Genomic DNA, 16020 nt, shown 5'->3' with positions numbered 1-16020 from the left:
TTATAGTTTTTCAATATTTTTCAATATTTACTGATAACACAATTACGACCTCAAAAACAGGATTTTGCTTTGAGTTCATAAAAAAAGGAACTAAAAATCACCACTACATTAGAGGTCAAATGCCTCTAAAACAAATATGCTCTAATAACTTGATATATGCTTCAAATATGCCATTAAAATCATATCATGCAAAATTGTGCTCTTATGGGTAAAAATATGCTGGAACGTAGAAAAGTATGCATTTGCATATTTTAGTTTCTTAGCTTATCACGTTAAGAAGTCATTATCTAAAATTCCTGGACTATACTGCGTTCAAAATTTCCCAAAAACATGTTTATATTAAAAAATTGTTTACATATTTTATCACAATTCTTATAAATGCAATGTTGTATTGTTTAGTTGTTATCTTGGTTTGTGTTTATTTTTAGTAAAATGATTTTTTTAATTTGAAAGTATAGAACCGGTAAAGCTGATAACTATAATTAGCAATTCAAAATGTTTATAACAAACTAGGGTTACAATAAGCGGCACATACATACATTTATATGCGAAAATGAATAATTCCCTGATTAAAATATACATTTTACCACAAGTGGCAAAAATTTTAACTAAAAATATAAACATTAATTTGTATTTATATTAAATTTAATTCTTATTAATACGCCATAAGGCTCTATTAAAATTACATACATACAAAAATGTGTACACATTTGGCGTAAACTGCTTATTTAGATATAATTCTAATTTACCTATTTCTTTTTTTTAGAATATAACGCATATCTTTTACACGTAACAGTAAAAAGACTGACAGACACAGTCTGACGAATGGACGGACGAATGCAATTATTATGTTTAGACATTCATACAATTTGTGTATTATTTTTATATAGTTTGATAAATGAAAAGGAAACGCTTGAATGCATGAGAATAAAAATGAAAAGATAGTAATAATCGTAATAGTCAAAGTAATAAAAAAAGTAAAACAAAAATAAAAAATAACAACTGTGTAAAAGAAGAAGAATAAATAAATTAAAAAGAAAAATGAAATTGGATACAACTACATACTATATTGTTTACACACTGTGTTTTTTTAATCAGTCATAGTTATGGTCGCACATACAATGTATTCCAAGTTTTTTTTTTACTGTTAATGATGTGACACGCTCCAGAAATGTGTGTTTAATTAAAAACATGGAAACACAATTTTCAATTTTTAGTTTACAAATTATCGCCATACGAAAAATAAAGCAATTTAATTTAATTGTTAAAGAAACAAATTTTAATATAACGAATGACTTTAAATTGAATATATTATGCTAAATTAATTTATTTTAAATCGTATAAATATTGACAGAATATTTAGTTAAAGAAAAAGGAAATAGAGCAAAACTAAGATATATCAGCAAAGAGTTAAAAAATTGATATAAAAATGTATAAATAAACTTTTTAATTTTTGGTTTCCACTAAAAAATTACTGCGAGATTTTTTATTCTGATTTTAAAAATAATATGTATTTCTATTAAATAAAATTTTATTTAATTTTAAATTTTATATATAGTAACCTAAAACGCAAACGGTCCTAACTATAAAACCAAAAAAAGTGATTTTATTAATAGAAAGCAAACGGCCTTTTCGACAAATATAGTTTTAAAGAAAGGCTAAAGAACCAATAAATCGTTTGTAAAAGCACGATTGTCAATTATTAAAACAAGTAACAGATTAAACCGCTAGAAATGTGTTTATAAAAAGCGCTGAATGAAACCAAACGTTTCATTTTAAATATTAACATTTTTAAAGTGTTAGAGAAGGCTTTTGCATTTTTGGTGACGATATACATACATACTACAAATATTCCTATGTAATAGAGATATGTGCCTTCATTTATAAATTTTTAGAAAGTTTAGAATACTTTAACAATTTGCTATAGTTATCAACTGAAGTAGATACAAGTATTTTATTACTGACAACCTGAAAAATGAAATATAATAGCAGAAAACGTTATACAACTAAATCAAAAAATAATATTATAGTTAGTGTATAACATATTTAACTAAAGTTGGTCTTTATTCTAAACTCTGAATCTGTAGCCTTAACATCTACTTTAGGATGGAAGAAACAAGCTTTTTAAGAATCTCATATTAATGCAATGTTAAAATAATATATCAAATACAGTAGTTTTGGATAAATAGAAAAAAATGTCAGTTTCACCAAATAAAGGATATTCATATAAGAGTTGCAAAGTCCTTTTTTCAATGCAAAAACGTGTTAAAAATTAGTACGTTACTGTTTTAGTATATATACATATCGCTCATTCACTAAAAGACTAGCATAATCTAAAATTTGGGTTTTTTATTCGTCATATGTACTAAAGTGCTTCATATAGGTTTAGGTAAGAAGGGTATCCACTCAAACAAATTTAAGTGGCTCAAGCGGGTCCGTCTGATTTCGGTCCCGTTGTGATGCTCTATTGGTCATAGGAGTCCTTTTCTATAAAAACTATTCACTAATTCCAGAGTTAAACCAAATTTATCCCAGATATATTCTCCATACAAGAGAGAACAGCAGAAAACAGAGTTCTCTGTTCCCAATAAATGTCGGACAGTAACAGAGGAGATGAGATATAGTCTCCTCCTCATTGTGACAATAAAATCACTGTGCAATTTAACTATTTATATAAAATTTAACAAAATATGTACTAAGTGTAGTAGCAAGTGATTCAGAGCATTTCCTATTTAAGAACCATCATTTGGAGGTGTTACAAGTATTGCAGCAAACACATAATTCCCATTTCTCTATAGTAGTCTACATATTTCATTCGGAAATATTAAACGACGAAAAATTAAAGAAAATATGTTTATTTAATAAGACATTGACTGCCAATCGTAATAAAAACGTACATATTATAAATATTTAAAAATAAATAAGCGAAAAATATTGAAAAAAGAAACTATGAAAAATTGCATTAAAATCGGGGTGTAAAAAATAATATACACAACACGAATGGGATTATCCATTAGAAACACAAACCCATAAGAAAATGGGGGTAAAACATAAAAATAGATGCAGCAAACAAAATTAAACAGTTGTTTCGTTCTAAATGAAAAGGGAATTTAATGAAAAATTTACTAAAAAAAATAACTGTCCTTGAAGAGACACAATGCAGGCAGGAGTAAAAACAGCGAAAGCAAAATGCACTTCACTGACAGTGCTGTTGCTGCTCTGGGTACACAGGAGAAACCTTCGCACGGACATGATGGCATGGTGGTAAACAACAGAACGACAAGCAGGCCCTCTAAACAAGCAGCTGATCAGAACAAAGTTTAGAGACATGTGTGTGTGTGTGTGTGTTAGAGAGCGTGCTGTGTACATGTTCTTTTCCTTTTTGGTGGCACTCAACCACAAAAAAGGTGGTTGAAATATTGATTTTTTCCTACAAATTTTATGTATTTCTCTTTTGATATTAAATTCGCTGTCTTATTTAAATTATCTTCGCCTAAAACAATTACTTCCTTGCAACTTCTTCAGGTCATTTAAAAGTGTTTTCAAAAAGTTTTTTTGCGAAAATAAAAAATATGTGTCTGGCAGGCATTTAGACACACAGGCAATAGCACAGTATGTGTCATACGACCGCACCCAAGGCTGTCAGACACTTAAAAAGTGTATTCCTCCTTCCATTAGTTGAGGAAGTCAAATACATTTTTCGAAATAGAAAAAATAATTTATGCCACAAACCTGCAATCACTGTATCGTTGAGATTATATTTGGTGCCAGTTTTTGGAAAATCTTTCAATTTTCTATTGGTCAATATAAGTTCTCCACTGAGATGGGCCTCCTCTAGTATGCGTTCTAGAGAACGTGCCAGCTGATGATGGTGACCCAGACCTCCGCCACTGCCTCCACCGGCTGGTCCAGAACTTAGGCCGCCTCCAACCACACCCACACTTGTATTGTGGAGCCGATTGTAGACGGCAGCTGTGGCTGCCATCCTCATTTAGACAATTTTTTTATTTATTGTTCTACAACAAAAAGCACTTGCACTCACTTTATTTGAAAACTACGAGATACAGAATCATAAAATCCTTTTTCAACTAAAAATATATTTGCATTTTGATCAATTTCAAATTTATTTTATTATTTTTAATATATTTATTTTTATTGTAGATATTTTAATAAAAAAAACTTCTTTGGCTTTTCCTTTATTTCTTATTTATACAAACACAATTTCTAAGAATTCTTCTTTAACTAAAGAGGTCGCCGCTCGTTTCTTTGGAGTGTCCACCTTCGACCGAGAGAAAAATCAAACTGAAACATTGCTGAAAAGAAACAATCAGAAATCAGAAAATTGTGCAGTGCTGCCATATGCAAAGAAAATTTTCAGTTCTATTTTGTTCCATATTCATAAAAAGTGCCGTTAATTAATAGCAATGATTAAATTTGTTTTTAAATATTAAATTAATTAATTTAGTATAGAACTTGATACTGGATATTTTGAAGACTAAAATTAGTAAAATTTTCAGAAGTTATTGTAAATAATGGACGTTTCCGAATTTACTTTCGTATATTCTCTTTCAATACAAAAGTATACTAAATACATCATCTATATATACATATGTATGTAATTAATTTGTTCATATAAATTTTAATAAAAATCTTTAATGAAATTTACGGTTGTACAATAAAAATCGTTAAATTTAATGGTAATGCAGTAAATTAGGGAACGTAATAAGAAAAAATATTAAAAACAGGGTTGTTAAATTGCTAATAACCAGTGCTGGATTATTAAATATGCTTTTCTTCAGAACAGGCATGGAAAATTTAGTACTTTAGTTATTTCATAAGTACCTTATAACTTCGAAAAATTTCTTTAAAAAAATACACTATAAATTGAAAATAACGTTTGTAAATGTATAAATTTATTTTTTAATTGTAAATGAAATTTCACTTTTCGATCAAAATATTCAAATTGAATTTATAGCCCATAATTGAATTTGCTTATCCTAGACACAACGTAAAAACAAAGCTTGTTCTAAAATATACATTCTCGACATGTTTTAAATCAAATCTAGTAGATGAAGAAGAAACATGGTACAAAGAAATTGCTTTTAAAATGATTGATATAATAATTTAAAAGTTTATTAAAAATAAAGCGTTCAGAAAATATTTATAATGTAAATATTATAAATATTTAACATACGAAAGTACATATTAGTTGTGTTTTGTTGCTAACGTTCAAAGGCAATTTCATATAAATTTAAAATTTATAAACGTTAGGAGTTAACGTGTAAAATTATACAAGTTAACTTTAACGTCGATAAATGTGCTACCAATTCAAAAATAAAAATACAAATATTAATGTGTTTATGTCAAACAATAAAAAATAAATATTTTAAAATAAAACTTAAATTAAAGAAAATTAACAAATAAAAAACCTTTTCAAGAAATTGTAAATAATTTCAAGATTTAGCAGATTTCTTTTGTGGAGTGATGCCAAGTCAGGTAATGTTCGTTTTGTTGCTAACTTTAAGCGTTAACACTCAAAAAACACAAATATTCCATGAGGACGTGACATTATTATCAACTATGAAGTCTGCATTACTTACATTTGAACTGTTTTGACAATTCGTTCGAAACATTTAAAGTGTATTTCTTAAAACAGTGTTATCCCCATGTGTATTCAAATCTGAAGCAAGACGAATTCAGATAAGGTGGTGGCAGTTCTGCAACAACAACATTTTACATGTATGTATTTTGATTTTGCATTTGGTTTACGTAGATGTCAGAAACCATAAGTACGGCGAATTCATTTGATGAAAAATTTTTGTATATTAAAAAATAAAGATAAAGATATTAAAATTTGTGAGGAATATATATTCTGAACTGAATTTGAAAAATTTAAGTGAGTGCCTGAAGTTAAGTAAAACTTAATTTTTTGTGAAAAATAAACATAAAAAAGTTCATATTCATGAAAACCGGAAGAGATTTTTTTTAGTTAATCACGTTATCTACACAATTTTAATGTTAACATTTAATAGAAAAAATATTTTTCTTAAATAACACATTTGTATACATACCAATTATGCCATTATTTAAATAAAATGATATTTGTTTACGAGATGCTTGGTATTTTCAGATTTTTCACATAAATAATTCAAAATATTAACGAAGTTTTTCTCCGTTTAACGGACATTTTTAAATATAAAAATGTAAACAATAACAAACTTTGACAGCTACGTAAACCAGGCGAATTAAGAAAAAAATTATCAGCTGATTGAATAACACCACCTTATATGAATTCGCCTTCATCATCATGTTTATTTTATAAACATTTACACTGTTTTACCGATATTACCACAAAATTAAATGCACATTTTTTAAATCTGTATTACCACATTTGAACTGTTATGACAACAATTGTATCGAAACATTTAAAGTATTTTACCAAGAACAGTATTATCCCTATGTATATAAACATTTTTAAATTATACATTATTACGGCCTTACCGACATTTTCACAAAATAAGTAGCTACATATTTGATTAGAACTAAACATTTTAAGACCAAATTAACGTAAAATAAAGTATAATATAATGTATACTATTTTTACATTAATTTTTGATCATTTGTCTTCGCAGTGCATTTTCCTGCATTTTGTGGGTTATTAAAATAACTCACAAGAAAACAATTGTGGGTTATTTTAATAAATATCAATCATTGATACAAATTAAAAAAACAAACATTTATCGCATTATAATTTCGCAAAAAAAAAAACTCAAACGGAAGGACCACTGTCGAATTCGGATATTAAAACGGTTCTATTGCATTAACAAGGTTTACTATTAAATATGTCCAAAACTATCCAAAGTAGAACTGCAAAAAGTTTGAAGTAAAAACGCCGTTTATTTTGCATAAAATTCAAACTGGCTAGGATTGATTTGACAGAGGGGCACTTTGACCGAAATTTTACACAATGAACATTTTTTGATGAGTCGAAGCTAAATTAAAATGATTTTGATGAATTCGATGAATATCGGTATACTGTAGTAAAAATAAAACACTGAGAGTGTAATATTGTGGTTTTGGGATGTTTTCCACGTAATGGGATCGGAAAATTTTATGAATATAAAATAAATAAATGGAATAAAAGATCGTTTTATGTATGAAAATGTCTTGCACAATGGAAAGCTGTACTATACAGTGGAGATAATATCTCAAAATGGAGAGATCTATAGGAAACCGGCGGCACTCCACAAGGAGGAGTCTTATCACCTCTTCTTTAGAACATTGCCATTAACTCACTACTCATGGAACTCGATTCCATGATGTGCAAGACTATTGCATATGCGGATGACGTGGCGGTCGCTGTCTCTGGCAAACATCTAACCACCATCTCACAATGCCTGCAACAATCACTGAGCCGACTGAGTCGATTGAGCTACAACAGTGGTCTCAGTGTCAATCCTGGGAAGACCGAACTTGTTCTATTCTCGAACAGATACAAGATTCCCTCCTTTCCTCTTCCTCGCCTGAATGGGGTAGAGCTTAAACTCTCCGACAGTGCAAAATACTTAGGTATCATTCTCGATTCTAAACTACTATGGAATCTAAACATCAAAGCGAGGGCCTCTAAGGCATCTATCGCGTTGTACGCATGTAGGAAGGCCATTGGTAAGAACTGGGGAATTAGTCCCAAGACTGCAAAATGGATCTTCGACATGGTTATAAAGCCTATTCTGATGTATGGAGCGCTTGTCTGGTGGAAAGCTTTGGAAAAATCCACCTACTGCAATCATACTGAAGGAATAATGCGAGCTTCTACACTAATGATCACCGGTGCGATTAGAAGTACGCCATCACAGGCGTTGTTTCACACTTATGCATTGGTTGCCTGCCGATCTGATGGCCAGGCAACTGGCATTAAACTCGGCAGTCAGACTTCATGCTGCCGGAATATGGAAGCCAAACCGACATGGTCATGCTTCTATCCTGGGAAGTATGACTTACATCCCCGAAAATATAGATTACTGCTCTCCCAGGCCCCTTCCGGACAAAAGATTCACAGTTAGGATGTCAAATGAACCATCCTTCTCAGAAGGCGAAACACTTGACATCTTTACTGATGGATCTAAGTCCACTACAGGCGTGGGTGGTGGTTTCTTTATTCCCCGCTTAAATAAAGCGGTATGTTTTAAGCTGAACGATAACTGCAGCGTCCTACAGGCTGAAATCTCAGCTATAAAAAGAGCGGTTAACTGGATGAGGTACTATAGGATATACAATGTTAATATCCGAATTTGTACTGACAGTAAACCTGCTATAAAGTCTCTAACTGGTGTCTACACGACATCCAGACTGGTTCGCGAATGTCGGGTGTCTCTTGACGAGATGGCGAACCATTCGTGCCTGGAACTACTCTGGGTACAGGGTCATTCTAACATTCCCGGAAGCAGAAAAGCGGACAAACTAGCAAAAACTGGCTCCCGCCTTCATATAGGGGACACTGACACACTAGTCGGTGTTCCGCTTTCATGCTGTAAGGTTTTTATTCAGCATGAACTCTATGGGTCTGCTCAGACCAGATGGTCATCACTGACCTATTGCTCTACATCAAGAATGACCTGGCCTCTCTATGATGAGCGAAGGCCTTTCTGTCTGATGGGGCTTCCAAGGATGAGACTACGCAAACTGGTAGCCATCCTAACAGGGCACTGTACTATAGGTGCGCATGCAAGAAGACTAAATCTTCCATACAATGATTATTGCAGGAGCTGTCAAAGTGAGGAAGAAGAGGAAACTGTAGAACACTTTCTCTGCCTCTTCCCTGCCCTAGCTAATATCAGGACTGAGTTTCTAGGCAGTCCAATATTGCATGAACTTGCGGCTTTATCTAATATAGACATATATAAGATTGAATCGTTCATTCGTGCCTCTGGCTGGTTTAACACCATGTTAATCACGGACATGTAATGTCCCATAGGTTGGTCTTCTCTTGGCAGGATCCGCTATAGGGTATCACAACGGGACCATTAGGACCCAAGTGAGTCGGTCAAATGGCCGACTGCCTCAATTAACCTAACCTAAACTAACATAGGAAACCGATTATCAAAGGCATATAATTTGCGATATTATAGAATATAAATATACTTTTTAAGCAATTTGTGTCACTGATTCACATTTATTAAAATCATCCATAAATTTTTTCTTTAAATCGCAAGAAAACCTTTTTAAGAGCCATTTAGTATATTAAATTGTATAAAAGTGCACTACCAAGGAGAATGATCAAAAAATACTTATAAAATTACTTTATATTACGTTAATTTACACTTAAAATGCTTCCAAGTGAAAGTATTTATTCAATAATATTGAATTTGTTTACTGTTTCTTAAAATTAATAAAAATTAAATATATTCAAAGTTATGTGCCTAATTTTGTCTATGCAATTTTAGGCTAATTTATATAATTTGATCGAAAACAATGTATTTTCATTTTATACAATTTTATATTTCATTGTTTTTATAATTTAAGACGAACTTCTATCTATCTATCTATCTATCTATCTATCTATCTATCTATCTATCTATCTATCTATCTATCTATCTATCTATCTATCTATCTATCTATCTATCTATCTATCTATCTATTATCTATCTATCTATCTATCTATCTATCTATCTATCTATCTATCTATCTATCTATCTATCTATCTATCTATCTATCTAATCTATCTATCTATCTATCTATCTATCTATCTATCTATCTATCTATCTATCTATCTATCTATCTATCTATCTATCTATCTATCTATCTATCTATCTATCTATCTATCTATCTATCTATCTATCTATCTATCTATCTATCTATCTATCTATCTATCTATCTATCTATCTATCTATCTATCTATCTATCTATCTATCTATCTATCTATCTATCTATCTATCTATCTATCTATCTATCTATCTATCTATCTATCTATCTATCTATCTATCTATCTATCAATCTATCTATCTATCTATCTATCTATCTATCTATCTATCTATCTATCTATCTATCTACCTATCTACCTATCTATCTATATATCTATCTATCTATCTATCTATCTATCTATCTATCTATCTATCTATCTATCTATCTATCTAAATGAATAATTTTAAGTATAAAATAACCTTTTTTTTAAATTTTACTGAGCTTTTTCTAACATAAAAGATCGTGTATGTACATTTGGGTGTCCCTCTATTGCTAGTCTACCAGTATTTGCCCAAAATATTCATATTGATGCTAAAGTTAGTCATTCAAAATTTGAGCATTCTACATTTTATTATATCCTATATACTCAAAATTTGGGAACTATAGCTGTTATATTATTTATTTTAAAGTAATAAATAAAATTCTTAAAGTATTGTCGAATTTAAGTTTAGTTATATATTGTATTTTATAGTTTAGGCAGGTAGACCCAATTCCCTACAATTTAATTTATATAAAATGGTTCATTTATGTTTTTATGTCTGAAATAAATGGCTTCAAAAATAGCAATTCTAAGAAAATTTTATAAATTTTTAAACTGCATCATCGTACATACAGCAAACAGTAAATGGGACGGACAATTTACAGCCTTATTATGTAAAGCACTTCACCTTGCGTTGAAAATATTTTCATAAAAATTTATATGAAAAATGAAGTGGGGGGAAGGGATTTTCACAATAACCCCCTATGTCTAATTTATTTAACTTTAAAACTATTATTTTACCACAGAAAAGTAAAAGAGAATTGTGTCAACTTTCGTAGAAAGGCTTTAGACTTGAAATCATAGCTGTAAAATTTCAATTACGATTAATAATCAATTAAATTATTTTTCAAAAATAATCGTAATGATTATTTAATTCTCTGGTGTAAAATTATTAATTGATTACGATTAAAATTAATCTAAAAATAATCAGGATTAATTTAAATTAATGAAAATAATCAAAAATAATCAGAATTAATCAAATAATTAAGTTGATTATTTTCAAGGATTAATTTCGATTATTTTTGATTAATTTCAAGATATTTGGTACAATTCTCTATCTTTTTACATTACGTGTAATGGAAAACTGTTTTTCAAGTTACACACTATTCGATTATATGACTGTTTTATTGAAATCAATATATTTATCAAGTTTATTTCAATTGAAAATCTTGATCTCAATACAATATATTAGAAAAAAATTTCTGCAATCTTTTCGAAATGGGTCTCAAAAAATCCATAATTTTTAGCGGATTACCGGAAAAAAAAATTAATTTTTCTTAAGAGTTATTTTTGAGAAGTAATTATACTAAATATATGGAAAATAATCAAAATTAATCCTTGAAAATAATCAACTAATTTTTTGATTAATTTTGATATTTTTGGATTATTTTCATTAATTCCAATTAATCCCTGATTATTTTTAGATTATTTTAAATCGTAATCAATAATTAATTAGAAAAATTGAAAATAATCCTTAATTAATCATTAATTTTACCTTTTTAATAAAAATAATCTAAATAATAATAATTACGATTATTAATCATTATTTTACAGCTATGCTTGAAATACATTTTTTAATATTTAATTTGAATTTGTTATCAGGTAACTTGAAATGTTATTTTCACAATAACACCCTATGTCTAATTTACATAACTTTAAAACTTTTCAACTTTCGTAGAAATACTTTAAAACTTGAAATATTTTTTTTTAATATTTATTTTTTCTTTGTTATCAGGTAACTTGAAATATTATGCCATTTGCAAAATAACTAATTTTAGATATGCACAAAATGCGATTTGAGAATATATTCTCTAATGTTGAATTTTTATTTTATTAAAAGTTTACAAAACCAAATTCCCATACAAATTTTGTTTCATAAAACCAAAATATACAAATATGATTATTATTTGAAAATAGCGGCATATATTTTTATATTTGAGCGATTATTGTAATAAAACTCGCAACCATCCAAATTCTACAATCTGGCAATACTTTCTCTCTCTTTGCTGTTTCTTCTCATCATGTTCCCATTCAAATGTGACACGGTTATTAAACGAATTTATTTTAGTGCAAGAAAAATTTCGTTTATTAAACTCACGTTGTGATTTGCGTTTCTTTTATTTTTACGATAATTTCAAAACAAATAAACAGAACTCAATAAAAGTATGATAATTTGTTAACTGGTCGTATTGTCGCCGCATTATATAACACACCGAAAATAAAGAAAATATATTTTCTCGTAAATAGCGATTTTATTATTTATTAATTGTAATAACAACAAACAACCGTGTCATAATAATAATTGCACTCGTGTCGTTGTGTGTATTTGATGAACAATAATTGGTTTTTTGTACGTTTGTGAATTTGTAAATGCGGGTGAAAAAGAAAAATTAGTGCAAATAACGAAATTAATTACATACAAAAATTAAAGTTTCCTTAAACGTAGACAATCTTTAGATATAATTTATGTATATTAAAAAAAATAATAGAAAATAAAAATATACCTTCGGAAATACAAAGCATAAATAATTAACTAAAAATCAACCCCAATGTTGAGAAAACCGTGGTGCGTGCTTGGGTATATAAGATTGTGTGAATAAAATCATATCTTGAAAAATATAACCGTTTAATTAGCATAATAAAGATATTAATAATTTATTAACTAACGCATAGATAATAATAAAGGTCAACCAGCATTCTTTCAAAACAAAAATAAATCTAAATTGAAATTGTTGTCTTCTGGTTGTTGTTGTGTGGAATCAAGACCAAAAAAACGAAGGGGTATAATCAAATATATTGTTTATTTTTGCCAATTTTGTTTTGTGTTTCATATTCTTCGCTCAGCTGTTTGCTGAAACAAAACTGTTTGTGTAATTTTTTGTTTATATTCATTGTCTATGTGTGAGTGATTCGAAGAAGAATAAGTTTGTAAAAGGGTGAAGAGAGCTGTGCATGCTGCTTTACCAAGAGTTACCAACCCTATTTTCATATTATTGTTTAATATACCGTAAAAGTATAGTACAACATCAAAAGGTAAGTAATAACATTTTCCTTATAATTGAGTAATTAGTTGTGGATTGGAAAAATATTGCTTCCAACAAATTCCAATCATTCCACGTAAAAGTGCTACTAAGTGAAATTGTGAAATAAATAATAAGTGTGAAAAAAAAAATATAAAAAATGAGTGAAACCAACGATAAAAATAACGATGCAGCAAGTGCCGCGGTGGAATCATCACTGCTGCCTCCACCGGCAACACCAACATCAACACAGCCACCACCAGCGTCCAACTCTAGTGCCACGACACCAGCCTCGTCAGTGACGGGTGTGCCACCCAGCCGCCTAAAAGCTCCCACAAATTTTGGGGGCTCTTCATCATCAGTTTCGAAAATTGGCCGACCATGTTCACATGCTACCCCAAAAGCTGGGCCACCACCAAGAGGTATGTAAAAATATATTTTTAAACTTGTGAATTTATAGAGTAATATAATTTTTAAATTGAAAGAAATTCACTTTCTGAATAGAGTCGATTTTAGGAATTAAAAAGCTGGAAGTAAATACATTCTTTCATTATGTATTTTCATTTAAGATATGAAACATAAATGGGAATAAGTTGGGTAATTTTGCAGGAGACCTAAGAACTTCATAAAATCTAAGAATTAAACATTTGTTTCTTTTTTTCATATAGATGATAACACTTAGCTCATAGATATGCCTGTGAATATTTCAGTAAAAATTATAGTCAAACCTTTCCAAAATTGGACGTTATAAGCTGGCTAAAGTTCGATTTATGTTGAATGTTCTTATCAGGTGTGTAATAGAATCGAAAGTGGGTATATTTCAGTCTTTTGATTTTTCATAAAAAGTCAATTTGTAAAGTGGTTTGTACTTATTATTTTTTAAGTTTTTTTTACCAAGGAATAAAAGTCTGTGGTAAGCCTGGCACAGACCTGTGAGATTATCCAATTTCTTTGGAATTGAATTTAATTGTTGATAATTTTGCAATAATGTAATCTGGAACAAACATCTTACACAATTTAATTCTTAAGATTTCTTGCCTATAGAGTGTAAAACTTATAGAATATACCTAGGTCATTATTTTGACCCACAATTATTCGTTCATATTACAGAAATTTCAAAATCGTCTGCCACTATTTAACATTTTTAATTTTCTAGCTTCTTTTTTCATGGTTTTAAACATATAAGCATTACTTTTTATCGGGTTTTCTAAGTAGATTGATTAGTTGGTTTTGCAGGCTGCACTCGTATGTCCTTTTGGTCCCTTTGTGTTACCTGTAAATAGATAGAGAGAGAGAAATGGGAAAGAAAAAGTTGTGGTAAGATACGATAGTAAAGACGCATTGAGATGAGAGATTCAAGAGATTAGTAGTTAAATGGATATTGCGACAGACATAGTGAGGGTGATTAAATATCGGAGTCGGATATCTCCTAAGGTAGGATAGCAAAATAGATGATGTTCAATTGATTGCTCTTCTTCCTTATGTTGACAGTTTCTACAATAGTCATTGTGAGGTATTCTAAGTCTCATTACAGTGCCCTGTGATGGCAGCTATCATTTTGCTGTCATCTATATTTCAGAAGATGGTGCGTGCGCTACTTATCGAGCTTTATCCAGCTTATCGACTTCATATTATGAGTCTTTTGCATACTCCTATCGGAATACCACAAAAACTGTCTATGTCCGAGCAATAGTGAACCTGTATTCGTGATGCAGAGTATAAACCTGTCAGGGACTTGATTGCAGCTTGACTGTCGGTAAAGATTAGGATATCTCTGTTCGATATCCTATGATACCAGAGCCAGTTTGCCGATCTTTTTATGCTTGATATTTCGGCCTGAATTTGACTACAAACATTACTGATTCTGAATGTAATCCTCATTCCATACTCTGGAATGAAGATGCCTTCTCGGATAGGCTTAGTGGAGAGCGATCTTCCTCCAGTCCAGTATTTTTCGAAATGACGAAACTGAAGTTCAATTCAATTCAATCTGAATGCCATTGTGAGTTCCATTTTCCTGACCAAAAGGTCTGTTGAAATACAGTTTAGCAACGTGAATAGGGATTTTGTGATCTCATGATCGACATTCTCCTTACATCTTTGTCAAGGAGATTGCAATTTTAGTAGTTTATATTTAGTAGTTTCCATCAAAAGGTAACTCCATAAAACAGAATTGGCCGGCTGACCGATTTAAAAATTCATTTCACTAGTTCGGGTTTCATTCCCTTATTTTTCTCCTACAGCTTTCTTGTAGATCTACATTGCCGTCAAGGCCTTTGTAAATCTTGCTATGATATTGGGTTTCCATGATAGTTTTCTATCGAGAATAAGGGCTAGGTATCTAGGACATACCGAATGCGGGAGTACTACTCTGTTCATCGACTTAGTATTTTGAGTGTTTTTTCCAGCCTATGTGATATTGTGTTCAAATGAATTCCTCATACTGCTATCGCAATATCGTCCGCATAGGCAACAGTTTTTGTAAGCAGTTTATGCCAACATTTCACAGTAATGGAGACGGAACATCTCCCTGTTTTGTGCCTCTGTTTACCTTTCTATGGATTGCTACTGTGCCCATATTGGAACAGATAATCCGTTGTTCTAGAAGATCCTTAATGATTATTATAGTTGAAGTATCTACATTGTTCTTGTAGAGCTGATAGAATTATATCAGGTTTTACATTGTTAAAAGCACCTTTTATACCCAAAAAGGCCACAAACGAATTCAGGAGATTTCTCTATGCATCCAAGTAGAGAGTGTAATACCTTCTCAACCGATTTACCCTTGGTGTATGTGTGTTGAGAGAATGATAGGTGATCAATGACATTCTAATATGAGCATCAATGATTATCTCTCTCGGTCTAGTTTCATAAGTATATGTTGGGAAATTTAATAGGTGTTGAATTTTTCCCAGGCGATGACGACTTGTAATATTAATTAATATTTGATTAATGTATGAATATCATTAATTCTGGTGCATTGATTGTACTATACTTTCT

The 16020-nt window shown here is 30.2% G+C and overlaps 2 protein-coding genes across 15 annotated transcripts in view; one reads left to right on the top strand and one right to left on the bottom strand.

The window, feature by feature from the left end:
• The window catches only part of LOC119602706 (leucine-rich repeat and calponin homology domain-containing protein), a 37518-nt gene extending 33221 nt beyond the window's left edge, over positions 1-4297 (bottom strand). For both annotated transcript variants that reach the window (XM_037954369.1, XM_037954363.1), the window contains exon 1: positions 3733-4297. In XM_037954369.1, the coding sequence (XP_037810297.1) occupies positions 3733-3991 (259 nt within the window). In that variant the 5' untranslated portion in view covers positions 3992-4297. The remainder of the gene's footprint in view (positions 1-3732) is intronic.
• A 7759-nt stretch (positions 4298-12056) lies between these two features.
• The window catches only part of LOC119602792 (restin homolog), an 88773-nt gene continuing 84809 nt past the window's right edge, over positions 12057-16020 (top strand). For 11 of the 13 annotated variants that reach the window (XM_037954575.1, XM_037954567.1, XM_037954583.1 and 8 more), the window contains exon 1: positions 12057-13442. In XM_037954575.1, coding sequence (XP_037810503.1) covers positions 13181-13442 — 262 coding nt within the window. In that variant the 5' untranslated portion in view covers positions 12057-13180. The remainder of the gene's footprint in view (positions 13443-16020) is intronic. The other 2 variants (XM_037954513.1, XM_037954504.1) reach the window with 2 other exon arrangements.

Source organism: Lucilia sericata, unplaced genomic scaffold, assembly GCF_015586225.1.
Source record: "Lucilia sericata isolate MDLA Ls3-8-SP2 unplaced genomic scaffold, ASM1558622v1 Contig000009F_arrow, whole genome shotgun sequence".
Classification (NCBI taxonomy): Eukaryota; Metazoa; Arthropoda; class Insecta; order Diptera; family Calliphoridae; genus Lucilia; species Lucilia sericata.
This window is presented reverse-complemented; position numbering and strand designations above follow the sequence as displayed.